The following is a 24,368-nucleotide window of genomic DNA, read 5'->3' as shown; positions in this document are numbered from 1 at the left end:
TTTATTTGATTTAACTATGTTTGGACATAATTCCTTTCTAATATCTAATCTGAAAAATGCTTTCTGGTGCATGATCTCTTCATAGCCTCTTTTTTTTTCCTTATCCCTGTGCATGCTTAATCTGTCTTATAAATTAATTTTTACTTTAGCACACTGTATTTGAATAGGTCACAAGTGATTTCCAGTCCCTGAATGGAATGTAGCAGCAAACACTAAAATGGTGTTGTTGATCCTGAATTGATGAGTACTTCACAAAAGAACCCACTACAAATTCAATCTAATCCCCTCCTGGAGGAGCACTATCTTTCAAAAAGCCTGAAGCTGACTCCTGGGTCTGACTGAGACTGTTGGAAGGGTGTAAAGTAGCAGAGCAACAGATATGTTAAATATGAGGATCTTGTATAAGAGATAAATCTTATATAAGAGATAAATATTATAGAGAGCTTTAGTTCTTGCTGTGAAAACTTGAAAATAATGAAAGAACTAATGGAAGGTAACGGGGATGATGGTGAAGAGATGAGAGGAAAAAGGAGAAAAAGAGTGCAGAAAGCAGAGAGGAGAGAGGCTGTAGCTGCCATAAAACAAGTCTGTGTTTTGTTTCAAGAACACATTTTTACAGAAGAATCACATGATATCATTTAGCGAAGACAAACTGTACTGCTGAGATACCTAAGGAAAATTGAATCACTTAGTATCCACCATTCCTTCTCTTAATTGCCATCAGCAGAATCACAGCAAAATGTGGAAGAACAAAACTGCAGATAAATAAACCCATATTTCTTACTGGTGTTAAATAAATCAAAAAAGAAATTCTGGGTGGGTAGGTTTAAACTAAAAGATGGTAGGTTTAGATTTCACATTGGGAATAGATTCTTAACTCAGAGCGCGGTGAGGCCCTGGCCCAGGCTGCCCAGAGCAGCTGTGGCTGCCCCATCCCTGGCAGTGCCCAAAGCCAGGCTGGATGGGGCTGGGGGCAGCCTGGGCTGGCGGGAGGAGTCCCTGCCCATGGCACAGGGCTGGAGCCCAGGTGGTCTTTGAGGTCCCATCCAACCCAAGTTATTCAATTATTTTATGAAAAGTAAAAAGGAACACTTTTCACTGTTCTGTTTTTGTTTGTTTTTGTTTGTTTGTTATTTATTTTATTATTAGTATTTTTTTTTTCATGAAGAACCAATTTTCCTATTTCTAGCAACAGTAATTTTATTTTAGGAATATGTCTTTTAATCCAACAGCCATCTTTCCATCAGCAAAACAGTGTTTCAAAGGGAAAACTTCAGCCAGCTCAACTGTGAATAAATGTTCAAACTTTTGGATAATTACTTTAATGATATCCATAAAATTTTTAGGGCTTGTGCAACACTGATATTGAAAATTCATTCCCACAGTATATTTGTTTCATGACCCTAATGTCAACCCAGAAATATTCTGGAATGCTGACCCGCAATGCTGACTTGCTCCCTCCCATAAAAGCACTATGAACATGATTGTAATCAGTACTGAATGAAAACTGTCTACTTACTAAATAATATTCCCTGGCAAAGTCACAAATTTAGCTGATACCTAATTACCTCTGTATGGTATGTAACATATAATCAGTCTTGCTACAAAATGTCAGCTATGTAATTAAAGGCCCAGTGGTTACCATTTAAGTAAGGAACCTATACATAACATTTTGGTTGTATAATTTCCTCACTCAGCTTTGAGTATAAATAGAGAAACAACGATTCTTCACTTTATAGAAATTATGAAGGTAGCAAAATACATCTCATTGCCACCGTTCATCTGCAATAAAAACAGAATAGCATCTGCTTTTCTTTGCATTGTGTCCTAATTATCTACTGGAACTGAAGAAAATACAACACTAATCTGTGTGGGGAAGGACTGTGTATTTCTTACGTCTTTCTGCAGTTATAGCTACCTCCATCTCAGACTATAGCAATATTCAGAACTATAGCAGTGGGCTCCCATATGAATACCACTAAGTGAGTCTCTGAAGATATCGTATTGATGTAATGTAATAGTTGTGTTAGAGCAGGAATTCCTTTATCTCTGAATCGCACTGTGCACCTTCAACAGAGTAAGTATCTTTCAAGTAAATCACCTTTCCCAAAACTTGGAAACTGTAAAAGGGTGTTCAGTGCCTGTGTCAGCTCTGTCTTCCTTTGGTGAGTACCTTTAAAGCAACCCTTGCAAGATTGCAAGTAGTGTTCCTTCAGAGGAAGGAAACTTCCTTCAGAGATAGCAAGCCTTTGAAGAGGGATTTGCCAAATGATGGAAAATCTTCAGAGAGCCAGCAACATCATTTCCAGCAAGAGAGAGGTCAGTAGCCCGGGGGAGTATTCTGGTGGGCTTTCTTCCGTGAGCAGACAACCCAACCTGGGAGTCCTAGTATTTTACGCTTGGTAGCTGAGAACTGAGATATCAAGGCATTCATTACATGAACTAAAAATAACACGTAGTACTTCCTGTTGGGTCTGAATAGGTATGGGCAGTCAGTGCGTTGGTCTAAGAGAGCGAGTGATGAATGTACATGGGAATGTGTGATAGAGAGGAGAGGGGAGAGAAAAGAGATCTCTTCAGAACAGTTTTTGGAGCTGAACCCTAGTGTTTCCCCTCAAAAGAAAACAAGGCATGACTAGCCTGTTTGCTTTGTCCCCAGAGTGCAGTTTGCATTAATCACACTCTGCACCTTCAAAATGTCTCTGCATAACTGACTGAAACAAGCATTGTATTTGTTCACATACCAACAGCAGGGGAAGAATATATCATCCTATTCTGAAACGTGACAGCCTAACTCCTTTTTCTCGGTGCAGCCTCCTTCTGCTCAGTGAGAAAGAAATACTAAGTTATTGAATACCCTTCAGGAGTAGGGCCAGAATTCTCAGCTGCCTGAAATCTCAGGCCTTGGAACAGCAGGCAGTCAAGATGCCTGACTTAACCTTTAGCATTTGAGTATCAGTATTTCAGTCAGGTTTTTAGAAAACAAACAGTGTTAAAATAAAATAAAAAAGGCAAAAGCCAGTATATTAATATTTGAATGGTAATTGCAAAGAATAGGAGGACTTGTTTTATGTATCTTTAAAGATTATTATCTTTATTATCTTTTTTTAATTACTTTAGTATTTAATTATTATTAGCATATAGAGAAGTATTTCCTTGGTTCTGTAATGCACGTTTTAGGAGACTAGTTATTATGTATTTGATTTAGTTTATGAGCAAAATCCCTTTTGTGGACCATACATATTACCGAACCCAAAAAAGAGTAAAAAAAAAAAAAAAAAAAAGTTCACTGTAAATCTCTGAATAGAAATATCTAGCAGGCAGAATCCCTGCATGTATCAGCTGAGCAGAAGGCAGATCCCAGGGATCATGGAAGGTTTAAATTCCAGGCAGATTCAAAGATGGGGCCTCACAAGTGAAACAGCAGAATTGACATGTGCTGCCTTCAGGTTGGAATAAACTCAAAGATCAAAGGCTTGTTTCAACTATCTTGAAAGACAGTTTGCTCAAAAGGACCAAACTTGTGTTTGATTTTGCTTATACATCAGGTTTTAAAAGGACACATTAATAATGCAAGAATGCAAGTCTAGCACATTTTGGGCCTCCATGTACACAAATAAGTTATTCCAAATCTATTTGGTCACTTCATTGATGTATTCATGATCACAACGTGTGTCTTTTGGAAACAAAACAGCTTCATGCTTTGTAAAGGAATTAGTCAGAATTAAAAAATTAACTTGAAAGCTTCAATCAACTTCAGTCAGAGTCCAGATTTCAGACTAGGAAACAAATGAGAGATTTGGGCTTTTTCAATTAAGTAGGAGGTCAAAGGATCTGGTGGTTTTCATTTTTTTCCTTAACATTACTCTTATATGTTAAGTTGTAATAATGTGTACAGTTTGTGAATAATTCTCAAAGACATTATTTCCCTAAATCTTTGCATTTCTTCTATCTCTGATCATATATATAGACGCACATAAATGTATGTAGAATGTGTAACATTTATAGTATTTTCTGTAATTTGAATTTAAGAGATGTTTAACAGAAAATTCATTCTGACAAATCATAATGTAGTATCTGGGATATAAATAAATTAAAACACTATAAAAGCCCTTAAAAGTTAGAGAAAGAAAATTAAGCTTGTAATATTTATTCTGGCTAGGCTCTTTTTTTTTTTTTTCTCTTTTGTTGTTGTTGTGTTTGTTTTGTCAGGGTGGTGATGGTGGTGGTTGTTATTATTCCTCATATTCAGTTAAATAAGGTTTTGATTCAACTTGATCTTTAAAAAACAAAATGTTGCCATGTTTCATTATTAGGTAGGAAGTGTATTCATCTCAGAATATTGATTGCTCTTTCCATTTAGAAAGAAACAGTTTCCAACTGTGATAGGACCAAAGAAGTATTTTGTTGAGCCTGACAATCTGCAGCATTTCATGGTGGGAGGTATAATGCCTCTTTCTTCCCATTCTTTTCCTGCTCTCTGCAGCAGTAGATTTCAAAGGACAAATCCATGCTGACAGTGACCATGTTGCATTTCAGAAGCAAAGTTCTTTGCATCATACCTGAAAGTTTTATTTATTGTTTTATATGTGAAAGTATCTTGTGTGGAATGTTGGTATGGTCTGGAAGTAAATATCAGTAAACATCTTATTCACTGCTATATCTCAGAGCACCTTTAAAAGTTCGTCAGTGTAACTGTCTCCCTTTAAATTAGAAAGTGTTTTGGAAGCAGATAACTGTTTTATGAAGTGAAGACAGTTAAAATTCACATCCAAATTTAACACCTAGATTAGGTAAATTAAATCATTGCCATTTCTTCTAGCCCCTACTAGCTTGTAGCCTGTGTACTTATTTTTATGATCCATAAAAACTAGAGAGAATAAATTGTATAGTATCTAGGTCAAAAATACCATTCTGATCAAAAAGCACATAACTGGTCATAATCAGTCATGGTATAGTTTAGCATATAAAGCTCGACTATAGTTGAGTATGTAAAGAAATTATCTACTTTAGGTGTGGACAACAGAGTTTATCTACTTCCAATATACACTGATAGACAGACAATTTACTCACCTTTTAGTTTCCGGCTATATTGATGGATGAATATACAATTCAAAAATATTCACCTGAGTATTCCTAAAAAAAAAATATTTGATTTATTAAGGACATGGGACTGTAAAAGGTATGGAATCATTCAGCTAGTGATTTATTGACAAATTTTGAGTAGTTCTTTTGAGATTTACAGAAGTTTTGTGATAATAGGAGCATCAGACATAAAACCTCAACTGGATATATTCTAAATCTCAAATATATGCTGTATAATGTTTGGAAAACTATTTTGAAGGAAAATCCAGCATGAAATCAGCTAGAAAGTTGACTTTGAACTCACAGCTTGTTGTGATGCTGATGTGCAGAGTGAATTTTGGGTATTTACTGTGGAGTCTTTTGTTTTAATTTCCTACCATGTTATGTTTTATTTTGATTTGGGAACTTTTTCCATGTAGAATGCACGCAGATGTCTGGCAGAGACAAACAGCTGGACTGCTGAGTGCTGTTTGACCTTACAGCCCACTTACATCAGGGTACTCTTCTGCCTTTTATTCATTGATTATTAGAAAATTAGATTATTAGAAAAAAGGGAAAGAAAAAGGAAAGAAGGAAAATAACTCTACCAGTCTGAGTTACTCTTCAGTGAAGCTGTTAAAAGTAATGGGTATTAGAAGAACAAAGAGCAACCAACATGGAATACTTTTTAAAATTTATTTAAAGAACACCAGAGAAAGTTGCTAAATGCTTATTTAATTGATCTACTCACATTGTGGCTTAATAACTTCTGCTGAAATCAGTGTTGCCTCCTTCACCAGGAAATGATTTCTGACAGCCTAACGAGTAGGGAGTATCGCTTCTGAAACAGGGCGCCACTTCAGCTGCACTCACTGTGTACTCTCATTCAAAGACCCCACCAGCCTAGAATGACCAGAATGAGGGGTGGCCTGATTCAAAACACTGGGTTCCAATACAATTCCCAATGTTTACGTTCTTGAGGGCAGGGGGATTAGAGAGACAAAGTTTAATGACCAGGAAAAATTAGTTATCAGTGAGAAATAGTAAGTTACTTCCTAATCCTGTGATTATTACTTATGGGATCTACTTACACAAATCACTTCACTTTATGTTAACTACCAAGACTTTGTTATTATGTAACTGAAAAAATATCAATAATAATTATATTTAATATTATAGTTAACAGTTGAGAGTTCTGTTAGTTATGTTTCACTGCAATAATTTTCAATTTCAGTGTAACTCAGTTGTTAATATTATTTTGAGAAAGCTTTTTGTATATCTTCAGATGCACATTAGATCACTTCTTTTTTATATATCTTTGGATCATTTTTATTTATGTTTTTTATTTTAACAGTTTTGAAATTGATCTGTTCTGATACATGCTGTGAAAGTACCCTGAAGTCTTTATAACTAGAATAAGAGACTGGTTACTGGTAGGATACTGCAAAGGGGTCTAAGGAAATATTCTCATTGATTTTTTGAGCTGTTTAGGGTTTATTCATCTCAGTGATTATACCATGTTGACATTATAGCAATAATATTAATAGAATCGTAGAATATCCTGAGTTGGAAGGGACCCATAAGGATCATCAAGTCCAACTCCTGGCACTGCACAGGTCTACCCAAAAGTTTAGACCGTGTGACTAAGTGCACAGTCCAATCGCTTCTTAAACTCTGACAGGCTTGGTGCAGTGACTACTTCACTGGGGAGCCTGTTCCAGTGTGCAACCACCCTCTCGGTGAAGAACCTCTTCCTGATGTCCAGCCTAAACCTCCCCTGCCTCAGCTTAACACCGTTCCCGCAGGTCCTATCACTGGTGATTACGGAGAATAGGTCAGCGCCTGCCTCCCCACTCCCCCTCGCGAGGAAGTTGTAGACCGTGATGAGGTCTCCCCTCAGCCTCCTCTTCTCCAGGCTGAACAGGCCAAGTGACCTCAGCCGCTCCTCATACATCTTTCCCTCTCGTCCCTTCACCATCTTCGTCACCCTCCTCTGGACACTCTCCAACAGTTTAATGTCCTTTTTGTACTGTGGTGCCCAGAACTGCACATAGTACTCGAGGTGAGGCCGCACCAGCACCAGAGTAGAGCGGGACAATCACTTCCCTCGACCGACTAGCGATGCCGTGCTTGATGCATCCCAGGATACGGTTGGCCCTCCTGGCTGCCAGGGCACACTGCTGGCTCACATTCTACTTGCTGTCAACCACAATCCCCAGATCCCTCTCTGCAGGGCTGCTCTCCAGCGTCTCGTTGCCCAGTCTGTACGTACAGCCAGGGTTGCCCCGTCCCAGGTGCAGGACCTGGCACTTGCTTTTGTTAAACTTCATGCAGTTGGTGATCGCCCAGCTCTCCAATCTGTCCAGATCTCTCTGCAAGGCCTTTCCACCCTCAGCCGAGTCTACAACTCCTCCAAGTTTGGTGTCATCAGCAAATTTGCTCAAAACACCTTCTAGTCCTACATCCAAATCGTTAATAAAAACATTGAGGAAGACTGGCCCTAACATGGAGCCTTGAGGGACCCCACTAGTGACCATGAATATTATCTTCTAATTTGAAAATACTGGAAATCCATAACTGTTCTGCAAGCTTGTTTCTGTGTGTATGTATACCTTAGCATATTTATATATATTATACATACATACATATTTATAATTTTCCTATATTATTATAGGAAGTATGGAACTACTGAACAGTTTTTAACTTATCCTTTCCAACCACTCACCTCTCAGTCTTACATTAAGGTATAAGTCTTTAGGTATGGTACAGGGTATTCTAGTCTCTTTTGAGAGTAAGACAGGAGAAGGATCTATCCAAGTAAATAATCAGATCTATTTTAAAATGGAATGCCTTCTCATGGGAAAGGGCCAGCAATGATATCATATGAGATTCTATCAGCAGACTGTGAAATGAGAAGCTGTGAGATGTCTTTTATTTTCTTATTCTTCAGTAAATTAAGTCTTACCATTCAATTTTTTAATTCCATTTTAAGTCCTCAGTTTTTATACCCTGAAGGTTTGTTTCCAGATGACTCAAGTGTCATGTATAGTTGGAATAAGTTGGCTTCATTAAACAGTGCAGTAACAGTGGATATTTTGATTACTGAAGAGGGCACAGAATACAGTGATGAAAGACAGTGATCTACTTAGCCTGGCAGAACACCAACAGCACAATAGAGACTCCGAGAATCTATCTAGCAAAGAGGTCAATGTTACAATTAACATTCCCTCTTTAGCACACAGGGCAGGTAGTTTAGACAAGACCAAATAATAAATGTTGGGAAACTCGGAGTCAGATCTACATACTTGGCTTTTTTAAATTGAGGATGATACACAATTCAGATTAAAACTTAATCACAGTAATAAAATGCTTGCCTCAGTTGCCACAGGGTGACTGCACTGTTTTTATTCATCACCTTCTTTAAGATGAAAGATACTTGCTGTTTCAGTCAACCTCAAAATAAACTACACTTCAAAGTTCTGCTAGATTCAGCTTTTTATCTCAGGAAAAACAAAGATCAAAACATGTCTTACAGCTGTAAGTCTGGTACTAAATACGGACTCATCTTTTAAGTGCATGCTCTTCCTTCTCCATTCATTCGAACGTACATGGAGGGAAAAGAGCCAAGAAAAAGGTCTTACTTTTATTTGTCACTACAGAGTAAATAGGCATTTCAGATAAAATGCAACAAGGCATTTCCTATGTGAACATCAGTAACTATAAAGAGGAATACTTGACAAGCATGTTACGTAACTGTATTTTCAAGAATTGGCTTTCACACAGAATCACAGAATATTAGGAATTGGAAGGGACATTGAAAGATCATCTAGTCCAATCCCCCTGCCAGAGCAGGAACACCTAGATCAGGTCACACAGGAACGTGTCCAGGTGGGTTTTGAATGTCTCCAGAGAAGGAAACTCTACAACCCCCCTGGGCAGCCTGTTCCAGTGCTCTGTCACCCTCACCATGAAAAAGTTTCATCTCAAATTGCTTTGGAGTTTAGTCTGGAGTTAGCAATTCCTGAGGTAGTTCTCAGTTCCTGAGATAGTTCTCAAGAAGAAAAAATTGTTAGAAGATGGTACCATATTTTCTAAATGATATAATGGGCATCCACACTTTACTGTTTGGCATGTCAAATCATACTGCATAATAAATACCAGAGCTCAAGGTATTCTAATAACATGATCTACTAATATTTTCTTAAGGATAGCAGACAAAACTTAGGGTTGTTTCCTACACCATCTGTGAAAACTTGTTTTTTTAAGAGAAAGTAAATGTCTAAATTTTATAAACATTAAGCAGAAGAAAAAGCATGTGCCAGACTCACTGCATGTGCAGTGAGTAAACAGTTGAAAATACCAGTCTGGAAAGTGAGTGACTAGATAGGTACTTATTTGCATATAGCATTTACTTGAACTAGGTACATCAGAAAGTCCATTAGTTTTATACTCAGTACTTTGTACTGAATAGTTTATATTGAAATACTTGTTTCATAAGCTATGCAAAATTTCATTTTGTAAAATCAACATTAAACCACATTATCTTTCCAATTAGTGAGATGATAAGGGCAAAGAAGTGCTTCCCCTTCACCTTTAGTTCCTCTTTTTCAAAATATGCGATCATGGAAGATGTTTTCTGCTTTGCTTAGCTTCCTAAATAAGGTGTCAATTAATAGTGACATATGGAGAGAATTTTCGGGCCGTTGTGGTCAGGGTTTCAGATTGTCTCTCTATGGGCATGTAACTTTGGTGACTCATTAAGGAGCTCAGATTTGCTCTGCTGTCAACAGAGCCTTTAGAATTCCTGTGGCTCATGCTCACCTTAATATAACTCCAGGAGGTTTCTCTTCCTTTTACACACGCAACCAAAGGTAGGGAATACAAGCTGAATTCCCGTTTCCTCACTGAAAGTCCTGTGATGAAGCAATAACTTGCTTAAGAGTTATTAAGAGCAGAGTAGTCTCTCTTTTGCTGCTTTCTGTCACTAGTGTTCCTCTTACGCTTAGTTGAGGTTATAGAAAGAAGGGATTAATTTGTACAATGTTCAGTCTTTATTCTAGGACTGGTTGTATGCATTACTTTACAATTTCAGAATTACATGGCACTAAAATACAAATATCAGGAGATATGTTGTATTAAGGTCTCTGAGAGCTAGTTCTAAGCCATACATTTAAAACAAACGTAGAAGAAAGTTTATTTCATTTTCCAAGTTCACTCACATATTTGAAGCTTACATAAGATCAGTTTATGTATTAGAGAAATCCAACTTCTGATACAGATAGTAGCTATAGAAAAGCTTCCTCACGAAGGAGTACAAATTACTCCATGTAACAACCAGTACTGCTAACAACTGGTAGAGAGGTGATGCTCTAGTCTCATAGGCATAAAAGCACTGGTCCAGAGCAAAGCAACCTGTTTTGTTGTTGTTGTTGTTGTTTTTCCTTCACTGCCAGCCACCAGCTGTCAGACTCTCAGAACTTGTTCAGTGATGCTGTGTGATCAAAGGGGAGCAGCACTATGCAAGCTAGGATTCAAACTGCAAGTTTTATGTGGAGGATAAGTCTACAACAGTATTTTTATGGAAAAAAAAAACAACCACAAAACAACAAAAAAAACCCTGACCTTGTAGATTGTGATGCTGCTTTGCAATCTATCACCCGTTAATTTAACTCTTGGGAGTATATTGATTCCTGCTTTTCCCACATACAGTGTACTTTTCTTCTATTGTGCCTTTATTACTACATACATACTGTACCTATTGCAGAGGCAGGACATACTGATTTTGCAGACTGAAAAAAGTGTAATGTGAAAGACCTGCTAAAGAATTAATGTAGAAAGGGAAACCCAAAGAGATTATCAAAATAAATAAATAAATAATAAAATAATAAAAAAAAATCCAGCCCATAATATGAATATTGTAGAGCTTTATTTAAAATTTCCTGAAGAGGCTGTGGATTTATTAGGGACAGATTTGCGATCTGAACAGCTCCACTTAGTGGTCAAGTATATGCTGACCCGTTTCCTCAAATGCTTAAATCCTTTTCAGTTCAGCAGTTCTTAGATTAAATAAAGCCAACACATGTGGCAAATATCTGGATATTAAAATGTAAAGGCAGAGGGAGAACAAGCAGATAAGTGCTAATGCAAAGAGCCCATTACTGGGGTAGAATAAATAATACTACAAGACAAAATTTATATTACTGGATGAATTTGATTAATCTGTGTTTGCACTTCGCTTTTGTTCGTTTTCAATAGCTCTTCCCCAAAATGAATAAACTAGCAGATTATACTGTAGGACAAAGCCAACTTGAAGTGCGTATCTGTTGGTTCTCACAAAAGTAAATTTTGACTATAAAGCCTGCATATTCACAGCAGAAATATATTTTGTTCATTGTATTACAAAGCAGAAATGCACTGTGTAGCCCAGGTATCCAGTGAAATAAGTACATCCTGAATACTGAATATCTGCATACTGAACTACATACTTGCAATCTGCACCAGGATGTTTAGCAGCGTATCCTTTGGTGGTGGTGGTGGAATAATGGAACAAACAAACAATAACAACAACAACAACAACAAACACACAAAAAAATCATAAGGTTCTTATAGCCAATGAGAAAAGAGATAAGTTGACTATGTAACTTATTTCCCTGTATTACTTAATCAGCTTTTGCAGGTAGCTCTGCTATTGAATTTAAGGCAAAGACTTATCAAGACAGCAGCAGAATAATAGCAAAAGCAATGCCCCAAGATATATATGTTATATAACTAGCATGCCTTAATAGAAATTTCTGGATGAGAACTCATAATAGCAAAACAATTAAGATTCTAGATGAGTTTCTGAAGTAACAGTTAAAAGCACATTCAACAATGTCTTTAAAATTCCCATTCATCACAGACAAAGCTATAAACCCCAGAGTGAGACAGGAGAAAGCTCACCTTTGGACTGCCTTCATGCAAAACTCAGTAACCTTGTGCATAACTGCTTATAGCTCTTACAAAATTTTATTTTCATTGGCATATGTTAATGTACAACAGTGTTGTTTTTTTTTGTTTGTTGTTTTTTTTTGGGGGGGGGGAGGGAACAACATGCAAATGCATGTAACTTTTTAGCTTTTACTGGAATTCCACTGCAATGTTTCCAAATTAATAGCTTATTTTTCGCTTTCAGGCTTTCTTTCTTATAATAGCACTACTCCGTTAGTCTTTGTGAAAGGTGCAACGAAACTGTCTTTTGAAATCTTTAAATCTGTTACCTTCGAGCTCCCTGTTTGTATTCAGTTCAGTGCTTTCTGCTCAGTACTATAAAAATGTGATCTTGTTTCTATCTAAATACATTGGAACCATTTAAATGTCTATTTTGTGTCACCAACAAAAAAGATGAAAGGCAAAATTTGTAAAATTTTAAAAAGCTCACTTAGAAAGGATTATTTTGGAGATTGAAAGAAAAATGTGGTATTTCTTTTTAAACACAAAATAATAACCATATATCCCCATTCAGTTATCATCTGTGTTCTGTATTCTGAACCATTGTAAGGGGTGCTCTGCTTTGAAGCAGATTCACAAAGCATGGGGCTGCTTTCAGAACAGGGCAGAGGGTTTGATCTGGGTGCTGTCTGTAACTGAGTGGATATTGCTAAAGCCTTTAAGCGTGAGATCAAAGGGAGGTTCCCTGCATTTGTTGTCTCTTCAAGTGAGAGGTTCCCTGCATTTGTTGTCTATTCGAGTGAAATGAGATAAAAATGCAGAGCCTCAGTTGTTTCTGCATGTTTACAAATTTTCACAATGATGACCTCCAATGAATCTATAGAGACATGCTTGCAAAAAAGGAAACAATTCCAGTGTTAAGGTTTTTGCTATAAATGAATATAATAGCCTTCTCCACTATATTCTTGATTATAGAGTGGCCTAAATAAAATGTTTTACTAACTGAAATCTACCAAACAGCAGAAAATAGTTTTATTGAAAGGACACAGAATTTATCTGTTTATGAAGAATAGTCTGCTAGTGAAATGTTCCATGGTCTTAGAGACACTTACAGTCCTGAAAGGCCAGTACCTCCTGTAGTGACGCTCCAGGAGATGTGCATCAATTCAGGCAGGATGATTTATATTATATACAGTTAGGTTGAAGAAACAACAATGCACATTCTTCTTTCAATTTAAGTCATCTCTGTTGATAAAAATACAATTGTAGAAGTGAAATAATGCATCCAAAATTTAATGGAAATCATCTATAGAATTTATCCATAAAAAGGAAAAGTGAGGAGGAGAATTTAGTACCTTTTCAATTTCTGTTTATATCTTTTATTCACTTTTGAGAAGTTAAGCTCTGTGCTGCACATTTAAAACATCTCCAGTCTTTGATGGAAATGAAAGCAGATCTCGAACTGGTCTCACCAGCCCAGCTGTTTGCAATGACTACTACACTGTTCTTAACTAACCACTTTATTTTCAAGTTTTTAGCACAAAAATACTGTCAGTGGTCAGTCTCTTCTTCAGCCCAGCTGTACAGCTCAGAGTGCTCCTCTGAGGAGATGCACTAGCGCCATTAGCATTTCCATTGGCATTCCACCCTTGGGCGTGGGCACCATCACAACACTGCCAATAGTTTGACCTAGTTTAGGATTTGCTTTTGCAGAATATACTAGATAGGTTCTTTTGGTGTGCAACTATTTAAATTTGAATCAGTTATTAAGACGGGAATTAAGCACAATTTGCATGAGAGTAGGTGAAAGAGCCTGAGCCAGTTAGCTGAGCAGTTGGTTAGCAACGTATTTTAGCAAAAAAACAAAACAAAGGGGGAATATACAGCAAAATCAAAAAACTCCAAAGGTATTGATTTTGTTTTGTTTTGATATCAATATTTAAGGCACAATATAATAGACTCAAGGCAGCAAGTGAAAAGATAAAATACTGAAAGTAAGAGTAAGGGGAAAGAAAAATAATTGAAAGCCAGATGGGAGAGCAGTTTATCAGAGGCCTAAGAATGAGGGAGTTACCTGGGGGATAAATTCCTCCATTGCTGTTTGCAAATACTTGAAAGGGAAAATTCTTTCAGAGAACACAAATTAGTTAAACTTAGTCAAACTCAAAGTGTTTACAACTATGCTGATACTACCCTAATCACAATGAAAGAAAAGATGGGAAAGTGCTCCAGCTAGGTTCAAAGTATTTCTGCATTTTAAATGGAAGTGTTAGTTTGTCCCTTCACCTTTTTTTTTTCTTTTTTAATTTGTTTTACATTTCTCATTTAAATCTAAAGTACGTTTACAGTGAAATATCATAATTAATGTAAACAAGTAATTTAGGATTTTTCTCCACAGAGAATTTATGGTTTTGGATGGTTTATTTCTAGTAGGGATTTTTAAAAATCTGTTTTGCAAAAGAGTTCTGTTTCCCTCCCAGCTCACGTTAGTAGTCAGCAATAAACAGAAAAGTATTTGGAAGCTGTCACTAGGTAAGTATGAGTGGAGTAAAGGAAATAACACTATGGGGTAGAGGACTGCAAGTTTTCCAAGAGGCCTTGCTTATCCAGAGTTTGTTCTGCCTCTACCTCCATCTAGCTTCTCCAAATGGATAAAGCTAGTTTGGAAGAGGACTTGCGATAATGTTGTATAGTTACAATTACCTCCATACTAGAAATTCCATTTTGTGAAGTCCATGGGAGTAGTCAGTCTGAAATAAATGCACAAATTCCTGTATTCTCTAGATTCTCTGGACTTCCCATCAACGCTGGTATAAATACAAAACATCTTTCTGTTAAAAAAGGATTGAAAGGAGGGTAAACTTGAAAAAAGCCGTATACATTTGATGGAAGTAATGAAATTAATAAATACTTACTCAGCTCTAAAGGGATAGACCCAAAACATGCACTGAGTAGCACTGACAAGATGTGCAGAGCTGTTTGTGTGGCCAGCTCAGTTGTCTACTGAACGTAGCTGGCAAAAATGTAAGGATCATTTAGGAAGCTAGTCAGAGGTTTGCGAATATGCATGGCTGTTTGCTGCTGAACTGAAGCACTGGGACACCTCTTGAAGTATGGGTTGTCCGTGTATCTAGCCAAACAGGTCAATGAGGACAGCCCAGGACTGTAAGCTGTAAAGGACATGTTCTCGTGTGTGCATGTCTGGCCCTTATATACAAAGCCATAAAAGGCGATATTTGCAGACCAAGGAAGCCTCTTTCTAATTGCTGTATGCTTCTCAAACCAAAACACTGTTTTCAATCCATTCCTAACCATTCCAATATAAACCAGAAAATTCTTCAGAAGATAAGAGCTTTCATGTCTTGAGAAACTTACTTCATAGACTATATTGCATCTATTTTCCTCCATTTCATGAAAACATATTCCCATGTAATGACTTGTAGTGATCACTGAGACTTCAAACTAGTTAATTCACTGTGATTTGATTAATATATTTCAGAGGTAGACTGACATGATAAAGTGATTATACCAGCCTAGTGATCCAGCAATCTTTGAAAGCTAAGCTTGCTCATCGGCAATTTTATCTCATTAAGATAGCTTTATAAATTAGATTTTTTAATAAAGTTCTTACTTTACATGATTACAATTTCTTTATTTGCCAAACTAGTATATTTTATCATTTTATTTTCATAGTTTCACCGCAATCATTACATTCTGTTGCCAGTGTGGAATGCATGCAAGCAGGGGAAAAATTGGCTTCCTATGTTAACAAGGCGAAGAAGGTGTCTGAAATGACAGCATAACAAATTGCACTCTGCAATTATTTATTTCATTATTTTGTTGCCTGTGAAATGGCCAGGCATGAAATACTTCTACTGAGTGGCTGGGATGTATTCCAGTGTTTTTAAATAATTCTACTGCTACCTTGTAGAATATTTGACTTTACACCAGGACTCTGTACAGATTCTTAAAGATAGTTTGGTGGTGTTTACTTGTGTCAGAGTACCTAAGCTATCTTGAGAGACAGCTTAATTCTTGATAGAATTAAGAACCTAAACAGTTCGGGTGCTTTTGAAATCTCAGTAAGCTGAGATCTCACCAAGCTGAGATTTTAAGTGCCTAAATTCCCCTAAAAATGTTGTATCTATGTGTTGAAATTTAAGGAAAAACATACAAGTGATACTCTGAGGACTTTAACAAACTGTCTAGAATTGCTATGTCTTATGTTCCAGGATGTACCAGAAAAAAATAAGGTCAGTTAGTAGTTTGTCAGCTGTGGAAATCTGCAGCTGGACATCTGCATTTTTCCTGGAAGCACTGGAGACCAGTTGCTGGACTCTTGAATTGTGGTGATTATGTAATCGTGTGTTTCCAGACAGCATTTTCTTCAGAAAAATGTAACTGCCTTATTGGTCAGTCACTAGAGCAATCAAACTAGCTATACATTACCACGCTTCCATGTATATGAAACCCCAGAATGTTTGTTGATGCCACATTAGTGCTCTTGCTTTGGTTAAATGTGAGGATTGCTCGCTCATGTAGTAGTTGGGACATTCCAACTGATGTAGTTAAGGGTTGCAAAAAGAAATGCTCTGAGGCAGTTGTCTGAAAAATGTGAAATATCAACCCCTGTAGTTTTTATCACACAAGTTCTCTCAAACTCAGGCACAGCATTCATTTTGTTTTATATAAAATGTATGATACATGGGGCTATGACGCATCACAGTCTAATGATCAGGTCAGGAAACTTGGCAAGCTGTTCTTCTCTGAAAAGGAGGACTGCATAATAGTATTCGTGATTGCTGTTTGTTCAATAAAGTTTTCAGTCTTCCAATTTATTTACTTTCAATTTTGGTTTCAGTTCATTTAACCTTCAGAAAACATTTGTGCTGTCTATTGCTTACAACAGGAAGACTCTAGCAGCCCCTTTACTGCATTTATCTCTTGCTGTGGAGCTGTGATGTCTGCAGTAATAAATGTATCCGTTTGAAATAGAAGTGATTAAGTTCTTGTTGAAATGTCTTCTGGAACGAAACATTAGCTTTTGATTTCAAAGGGCAGATATTGCAGCAGATAGCACTTAACCTGGTCAAGGACAGTGTTATGCTTAAACGTCACTTTTCTGCTTGCCTTTATGAAACAGCAAGGATATCAGCATTCAAGCACTTCAGTTTCTTAATACATCAAAACAAATATCTCTGCAGAATTGAAAGTAGGATGACTGTAACTATTTTTAAACTATAACTATAATATGTAACTTATTTTTAAAAACATCCCCCATCCTACCAATTTGCCATGATTTATTTTTTTGAACTTTTAAATCTGAAAGATACAAGAAAGGAAAAAAAAAAGAATTGGGCAGGAAGTGGTATTTACACACTAGACTTCTGTCTTCAGAGACACTGATTCAGCTAACTGTACATTTTTGAACTAAAACAGAATTTGACAATCTCACAGTAATCTCCGGTTATCCAACTCAGAAAATCATGTGAATTTGACACTGATACTCTCACCTTGAAAGTACAGTGTAACTGCGGCTGTTGCTTTTCGATACTGATGTAGATAAGTGAAACTATATAGGTCCTCATTTTGCAGAATACCTGGGGAAAAGCTTCAGACTAAATAAAACAGGAAGCATGGAGAAGATTTGGGTTGTCTGCCCAAATCAAGAAGGCAGACTACTTGAACTGAGTTCATGTGTGTGTGTACAGAGCACAACAGAAATCCTTCTAGTACAGTGAAGGTCCTGATACGCTGAACAGGACTTTCTAAATACTAATGCAATACTTAATAATGGCAATTGAATCAAACCATTGATAATACAATATAATGTCTAAGTGCTATGTATTTTCTTAATTTGAAGCTAACAAGGATCCCCGGTAACTGCCAAAACATCCCAAGTACCTGCAGTTTTGTGTTCTCAAATGTCAATAAAGACACTAGGAAACTAATCTTATGTATTAACAAATGTGAAAATACAGAACAAGTACTGAATTGTCTGATTTTTCTGTTTCATCCATGCCTTGTTCTTGATGAGTGTGCATTAAAATGCCTGTATTTATCAAATATATTCTTCATGTATAATGTAAGTATCACCATTGTTTCACACTTTCGTTAATTTTAACGATATATAAATTGCAATAACTTTTTTTCTATGAGTGAAATTTGGAAACAATACGATTTGAAAAGAGTATGAGATATGGCCATTAGTCACCAGACAGTAAGTGCTAAGTAATCTTTTCTCTTGCATTCTGTCTTTCAGATTTGTGATAAAGAATGGCATTACTATGTTGTCAATGTTGAGTTTCCTGTTGTTACTTTATATATGGATGGAACAACATACGAACCTTATCTTGTGACCAACGATTGGCCCATCCACCCTTCACACATAGCCATGCAGCTGACAATCGGTGCTTGTTGGCAAGGTAATGTGACAGCAGATAGTAGATAGTAGAATTTTGAATTAAGAACAATGAGCTTAATTTGTCTCCCTGCTTGAATAGTAAATTAGTTACTAAAAGGTTTGTGGTATAAAAATAGAAGTAAATCCAGAGTTAATAATTAATCAAGTCCAAGGATAAAATGGATAAGACATTAGCAGGCTTTGCATTTCCATCCTCTAAAGAAGTGTTGAATCCAGTTTGTATATTTAATGTGAAAGATTGTTTTGTTTATCTTTCTCTTCACTATTTTTACTTCCCTTGGTCTCCGACTTTAAGCAAACTATCTAAATATTACTCTAAAGAACTTAATCTCCTCCTACAACTCCACCCATCTCCTCCTTTCAATCTCTGCATCAGATTTCTGTTGTTGCTTTAACTACTTATGGTCCAATCCTGCACTCTTCACATAGGATGTACATCACCGGTAATTCCACTAATTTAATCAGTTCACCCTGTTACAGACATAAAAGTGAGAGTAAAGTAAAGCCAGAAGTCACATCCCCAAAGCCATACATGTATGGGCCTTAACTTAAGTATTAATTTTCCCTGTTTTCTGCGTTTGTAATACCTCTCTTCTCATTCTTTTGTCTTGTCCTTATGTGACTGGTATCTGTTTTCTTTTGTGTTCTCTGCTTTACACTTGAAGCAGTCCTCTTTTTCTGCTCATCTGCTCGTGTGAAGTTCTCTTCTTTACCCTTCCATGTTGATCTCTGTTTATGCTGTCTTGTTTTCACTTAAGACAACAGCAAAGTATGAAGTGAAGCAAACTGTACAATTAGGACAAAATGCTTTCGTATAGATTTCTTCCCCACTCTTTAATGTTGGTTCTCGTTCTCTCTTCTTGTTACCTTGTTTGCTAGTTTGATCTCTGCTCATTTACAGTATTTTATTAGCAAAATTTGGATATCTTATCTATGACAGAGCTATTCAGTGTAAATATTTATTAGAAGCACGTCCAGCTGTTAGATTATGAACACTCTGGGGGTAAAGATCCAGTCTTTACTTCAACGACAACATGCAGAATAAAGCTACACTAGTCCTAAAACCAAGATTTGATAAATATTGATCACTCAGATAAGTATTATGATAGCTAGCTAATCAGCATGACACCAATCCTATACATTTGTACAAATATACACTGATCCACTGATCTTGCCTAACTGGTATTTGCAGGCTTCCATCTCTGAAGGATGAACTTTAAGTCTATTGGAATTTCCATTTATGTTGAATATGTAACAGAATGCATTTAATTTTATTCTAAGGTGCTAAGGCAGTCTTAGTCCATTTTTAGCTAGAAATACGGGGTGAAACACCTACCAAACAGTTCACAAAACAGAACTTGGTTTTAGACAATAGTTAACTGGGACAAATAGTTGACAGATACCAACACAATTTACATGAAGTTTCTTTTTGGCTGAAAAAGCTGAGAACAGGACTTTAAAGGTGATAGAATAGAATTTTTCTAGGGTCTGTCAGGAACTGGCTAAAGTTTAATGCAACGCAGAAAGTCACTGACTTAACTAAAACAACCCTGGTGGCTAGATTCCAGCTTTAATGACACAGTGGGCAAGAGGAAAGTTGTATAAAAATCTTTTTGTTTTGACATTATCAATATGAATTTTCTCTTCTTAAAATTAGATATTCTAAATGTTATTCTCACATAATCTTCCTTTTTCATAATTTAAAAGCCTTCGTCCTTTTTTTTAGGGAGTTCATTTGCAGGGGAAGATCTAGGCAGAGCTACCACACTAATTTAGGGTTCTGTTGCAATGTCTAGCAAAGATCTCCCTGTTTTTAATTTTGTGTAGTTCATGTTTGATACTGTTATATTTTTGTGGGGGTAGTTAATTTGGGGGTGGGAGTTAAAGGATTATCTTTAGGCTAAACGGTGTGGCTTCGGTCCATTTAGTACATAGTATGTGTGACCCAAGCTGGAGACTTCTGAGCTGTGATTTCAATGACACTAGGTTGGGAAAAAAAATAATACTGCTACAGAGCTAAGCAGACTGGGCTCTTAGTGAACTGAGTGTGGGGATGAGCATTGTGGACTGCTGGTACAGTTGTTACCTAGGTTAGGCCTTTTTGTATCCTGATAGATTTTAACAGCTTCTGCTGCAGATACTGAAGGCTGAGGATTTGACTTAATTTTTTCTTCTTTAAAAGGACTGTCTTGTTCAGATCAGTGGTCTCACAGATGATTGTCAAGGGTGCGACTTTGAAGTAGGTGGGGTTATTTAGGTCCAAAGTGCTGTTCTGTTTCTAATGGTAAAATAAAACTTGAGGCAAAATTGCTCTCTTCTCAAAGGTATTTGAAGGACAAAATTACCTTCTTTTAAGTGTGCTTCCAAGAACAAAAGAGACACGGAAGGGAACATGAGGGAAGTGTGACCCTGGCAGTGACTCTGAACCCAGCCCTGCTTCTCATAACTACCTCCCTGAAGGGATATTGGAAGCAGACATGGTCAGTCTGGATCACAGAAACCTCCTCAAGGCTCAACTTCTGCTCTTGTTTCAGGGCACCTCAGAAGGGCAGAGTATGGCACTTCAGGAAATGCACTCAAAGAAAGCTTTGAAAATAAATAGTTGGCACCTGTTGTTTCTTCACTTAACCATATTTAAATAACAATGAATTAAGAGAGTCCTTAAACTGACAGACAAATAAACCACTGAAATGTCAAAACATACCAAGGCCAACATAAAAATTAGTATCCAATTTTAACAGCTTAAAAAGTCATACAACCAAACCTGATGCATCTGAAATTGCTAGCCTTTCTGAACAGATTCTGTATGCATTATATGCTGTGGTGTCTGGAGGAAGACAAAAAATATATTAGCAGTTGTAGCAATAGTACAGCAGTTATTATTATACAATATTGTGTGAAAAGTATAGCAAAATACATGTGAAATGTTTTTTTTCCTTTTTTTTTTTTAAATGTAATTAGAGTTGGGTGAGGGTTTGGGTGGGTGGTGTTGTTACGTTAAAATAGGAATTTAGTTCTGCTGCCCATACTGTGTTACTGCACCAAGGTGTGTGGCTGATGAGTCCTTCCAGGCTGCTGAGACTAGCGTGTCATGTATGGCCTGTGATGACTGGGACAACTGTGACATTGTGGCACACGGATGTACATATTAGAGACAATACTTTTGATTATTTAATAGTTAATCTGGCCATCAGAATTTACTTTCCATGACAGAGAAGCCCTGTCCATATAAAACTCTTCTACTGTAGCAATAAAAAATAATGCTTTGCCCATAGATCAGGTCTTCCAGCTCTAGATTCTTGAGAACTTTCCAAACAGTGAAGAGGTAACAGTTCTGGAGCAACGAATTATAGTTATTCTTACTATACAAGAATGAAATGCAGCATCAAGTGGGTAGGAGAATTTTCCTCAGGTCACCTAAAACAAATCCACATCAGAGCAAGAACAGAATCAGACTTTGTAACTGACCACCAAATTGTTCTCATTCACCCTTATAGCTTTTGCAATTCTGTTCCATTCTTCTAAGCAATGCAAACAAAAAGATTAAGGTTAGCTTTTCCTCAAACTGCACTTTCCAGGATCTTACTCTAGTAACTTCTCCTCTGAGTTCATTATTTATGATTCAGTTTATCTGAGAACATAGTAAATGAACCCTTTTAGAGAGTAAGAAAATTCCTCCATTAAACCAAGGTTTATATGGTCTCACTCTGATCCTTTTGTTGCTAATCATTCAGTGGCAAAGGCAGTCAGAAAAAGGCAGCAAATTACATGATTTGGTAGTCTAATCATTTTTTGTACCACGGACTGCAAACAGATTTCTTCCAGGCTTCTTTGAAAAGATAAGGTCTTAAGTTCATACCTTTTCCCTCCCACAGTGGCTTTTTTTTTTTTTTTTAATGTAGCATTCCCAAAATCCTGTCAGGAAAGCTGTGACACAAGTTAATGACTTGTCAGAAGGTTATACTGTAGCTTACCGTGACTGTAAGTCATGTAAGTCATTATTTCTAATAATGCCACCCATTCTGGAGTGCTGGAGGGCTTCACACTGCAATTAATTTATGCCAGCCACAATGTGCAGGGGAAGATCTTTAGAAGAAGCCTGTTAACAGGCAAACTCTGTTACTGTGAATGTAGCAGAAGGCTATTGTAACTTCTGGTTTCTAAGCAATTTCTGTTTTGGTTTTTGTTTGTTTATTTTTGTTTTGTATTCTTCTGTCACTTTCCTTTGTCCTTAATCTACAGTGGAAACCAATTTTTTATAAAATACTTCTGTGGAATAACCTTATCTTCTAAACACTCTGTTGACATATCAATCACAAAGTTGCAGTCAGAGAACCTACTTACTATTAAAGACGAGAGGTATGGTAAGAATTAGAAGTTGGAGAGGGATCAGAACACTGAGGGCCACACTGTGGGCAGTGCAGCAGCAGCCTGCGTCACTCAGTGTTGCATGTCCCCCAGAAATTAAGATGTTCTACAGATAAAGATTACTCCCTACTGCATAGCATAACCCCAGTGGATGCTGCCTTGGGGGCTGGCGTAGGCTTTACCAAGCCAGGGCATCAGTGGAGTGAGACAAGCAGACAAATTAATGCAAGACCATCTCGGTAGATTTCAACATAATGTCTGTATGTCTGTACACTGCTGCTTGTTAGTACAGCAGTATTCTTTCTCTCTATTGCTCTTCTTCTCATCAAAAACTTCACTGGTATTTTGGCTATTGCAGAACTACAAACATATGTGAAAGGTTATTTTAGGAGGGTGTTTTCTTAGAGAGCTGAATTTACATTCAAATCTGTCAATAATTTAGCATAGATATATGTCCCTTATTTAACTGTATTTCTGCACTGGGCAATATGCAGCAGCACAGGGTTGTTATTGGAGGAACAGGAGTATAGTTTTTTTCATGCAGCATTAACATAGCTTGGACTGTGGTTTGCTCTAAGATAAATAAAATTGTAACATTTCTCCATGATTGTCAACATTTCCCCAATTCCTTTAGGAATAGCAAATATATATTGGCATAATTGTGAGAGATTATAGAGTGTTTTTCTTATCTTCAGAGAAATTATCTTAAATAGCACAAGTTAAACAAAGCTTTTGATCTATAGACATATTGCATAGAGATAAATTAGCATATGCATACTTAAGAGCAGGTAGCCTTTAGCATTCTTGTCCTATTTCATATTTAGCATAGTCGTCCTATTTCACATAATGCTTTAAAGCCTAAAGCTGTCTGTTTAAGGTCATCAGGTTATGATGTCTACCAAGAGCAGGGGCAGACTGAAATAGGGCCAGGATTGATGAATAATCTTCTGGGTAATTTCTAGCTGAATTTTATTTAAAAAACAAAAACAAAACAACAACAACAAAAACCTACAACGTGTGAGTGTGTGTGCGTTTGCGCTAAGAAGCTCTGGGAGTATAAAAACTTGAGTCTGTAATTATGTCTTGCCTGAAATCTATGTTAGGTTTCTCCTGTTTAACAGCGAATCTGCTTGACAGGGAGTTAAATCCAGCTCCCTAAACTGCTGTAATAAGGAGACAGGATAAATTCTGGGACTTGGATCTGAGGCATTCAGAGCCAGAATGTCTTGCAGCAGCTCCCTGATTCACTTCAGTCTTTCTGTTGGGACCCTGAATAATCAATCATTCCTTAATTATCTGGCACAGGATAACCAGAGTCTATAACATCTTAGAAGAATCACATTGCAGTTGGAAATTCTCTTGATTCATCGTTTCCAGTGAAAACCTCATGTGCTTAGACTGCCCTGATAATTACTTGCTCATTATTAAGGTAGGGCAGAAAGGCCTAAAAGAAGATCTGTGAGCTCAATAAAGTGACTCATTTTTGATTGAAAGGCATGACTGTGTATTGGAGATTGGTATACGAATGAAAACAGCCCTTTTCATCTCCAATGTCAAAGCAACGCAACTGTGAAATTCAATGGTA

The 24,368-nt window shown here is 36.9% G+C and overlaps 1 protein-coding gene across 1 annotated transcript in view; it reads left to right on the top strand.

The window, feature by feature from the left end:
- The window catches only part of CLSTN2 (calsyntenin 2), a 197,998-nt gene that overhangs the window by 151,316 nt on the left and 22,314 nt on the right, over window positions 1-24,368 (top strand). Inside the window, exon 8 of the mRNA XM_035544917.2 lies at window positions 18,254-18,416. Coding sequence (XP_035400810.1) covers window positions 18,254-18,416 — 163 coding nt within the window. The remainder of the gene's footprint in view (window positions 1-18,253; window positions 18,417-24,368) is intronic.

The sequence above is a fragment of the Cygnus atratus genome, chromosome 9, assembly GCF_013377495.2.
Source record: "Cygnus atratus isolate AKBS03 ecotype Queensland, Australia chromosome 9, CAtr_DNAZoo_HiC_assembly, whole genome shotgun sequence".
Classification (NCBI taxonomy): domain Eukaryota; kingdom Metazoa; phylum Chordata; class Aves; order Anseriformes; family Anatidae; genus Cygnus; species Cygnus atratus.
The sequence above is the reverse complement of the archived record's forward strand: the minus strand, read 5'-3'. Positions and strand labels throughout refer to the sequence as shown.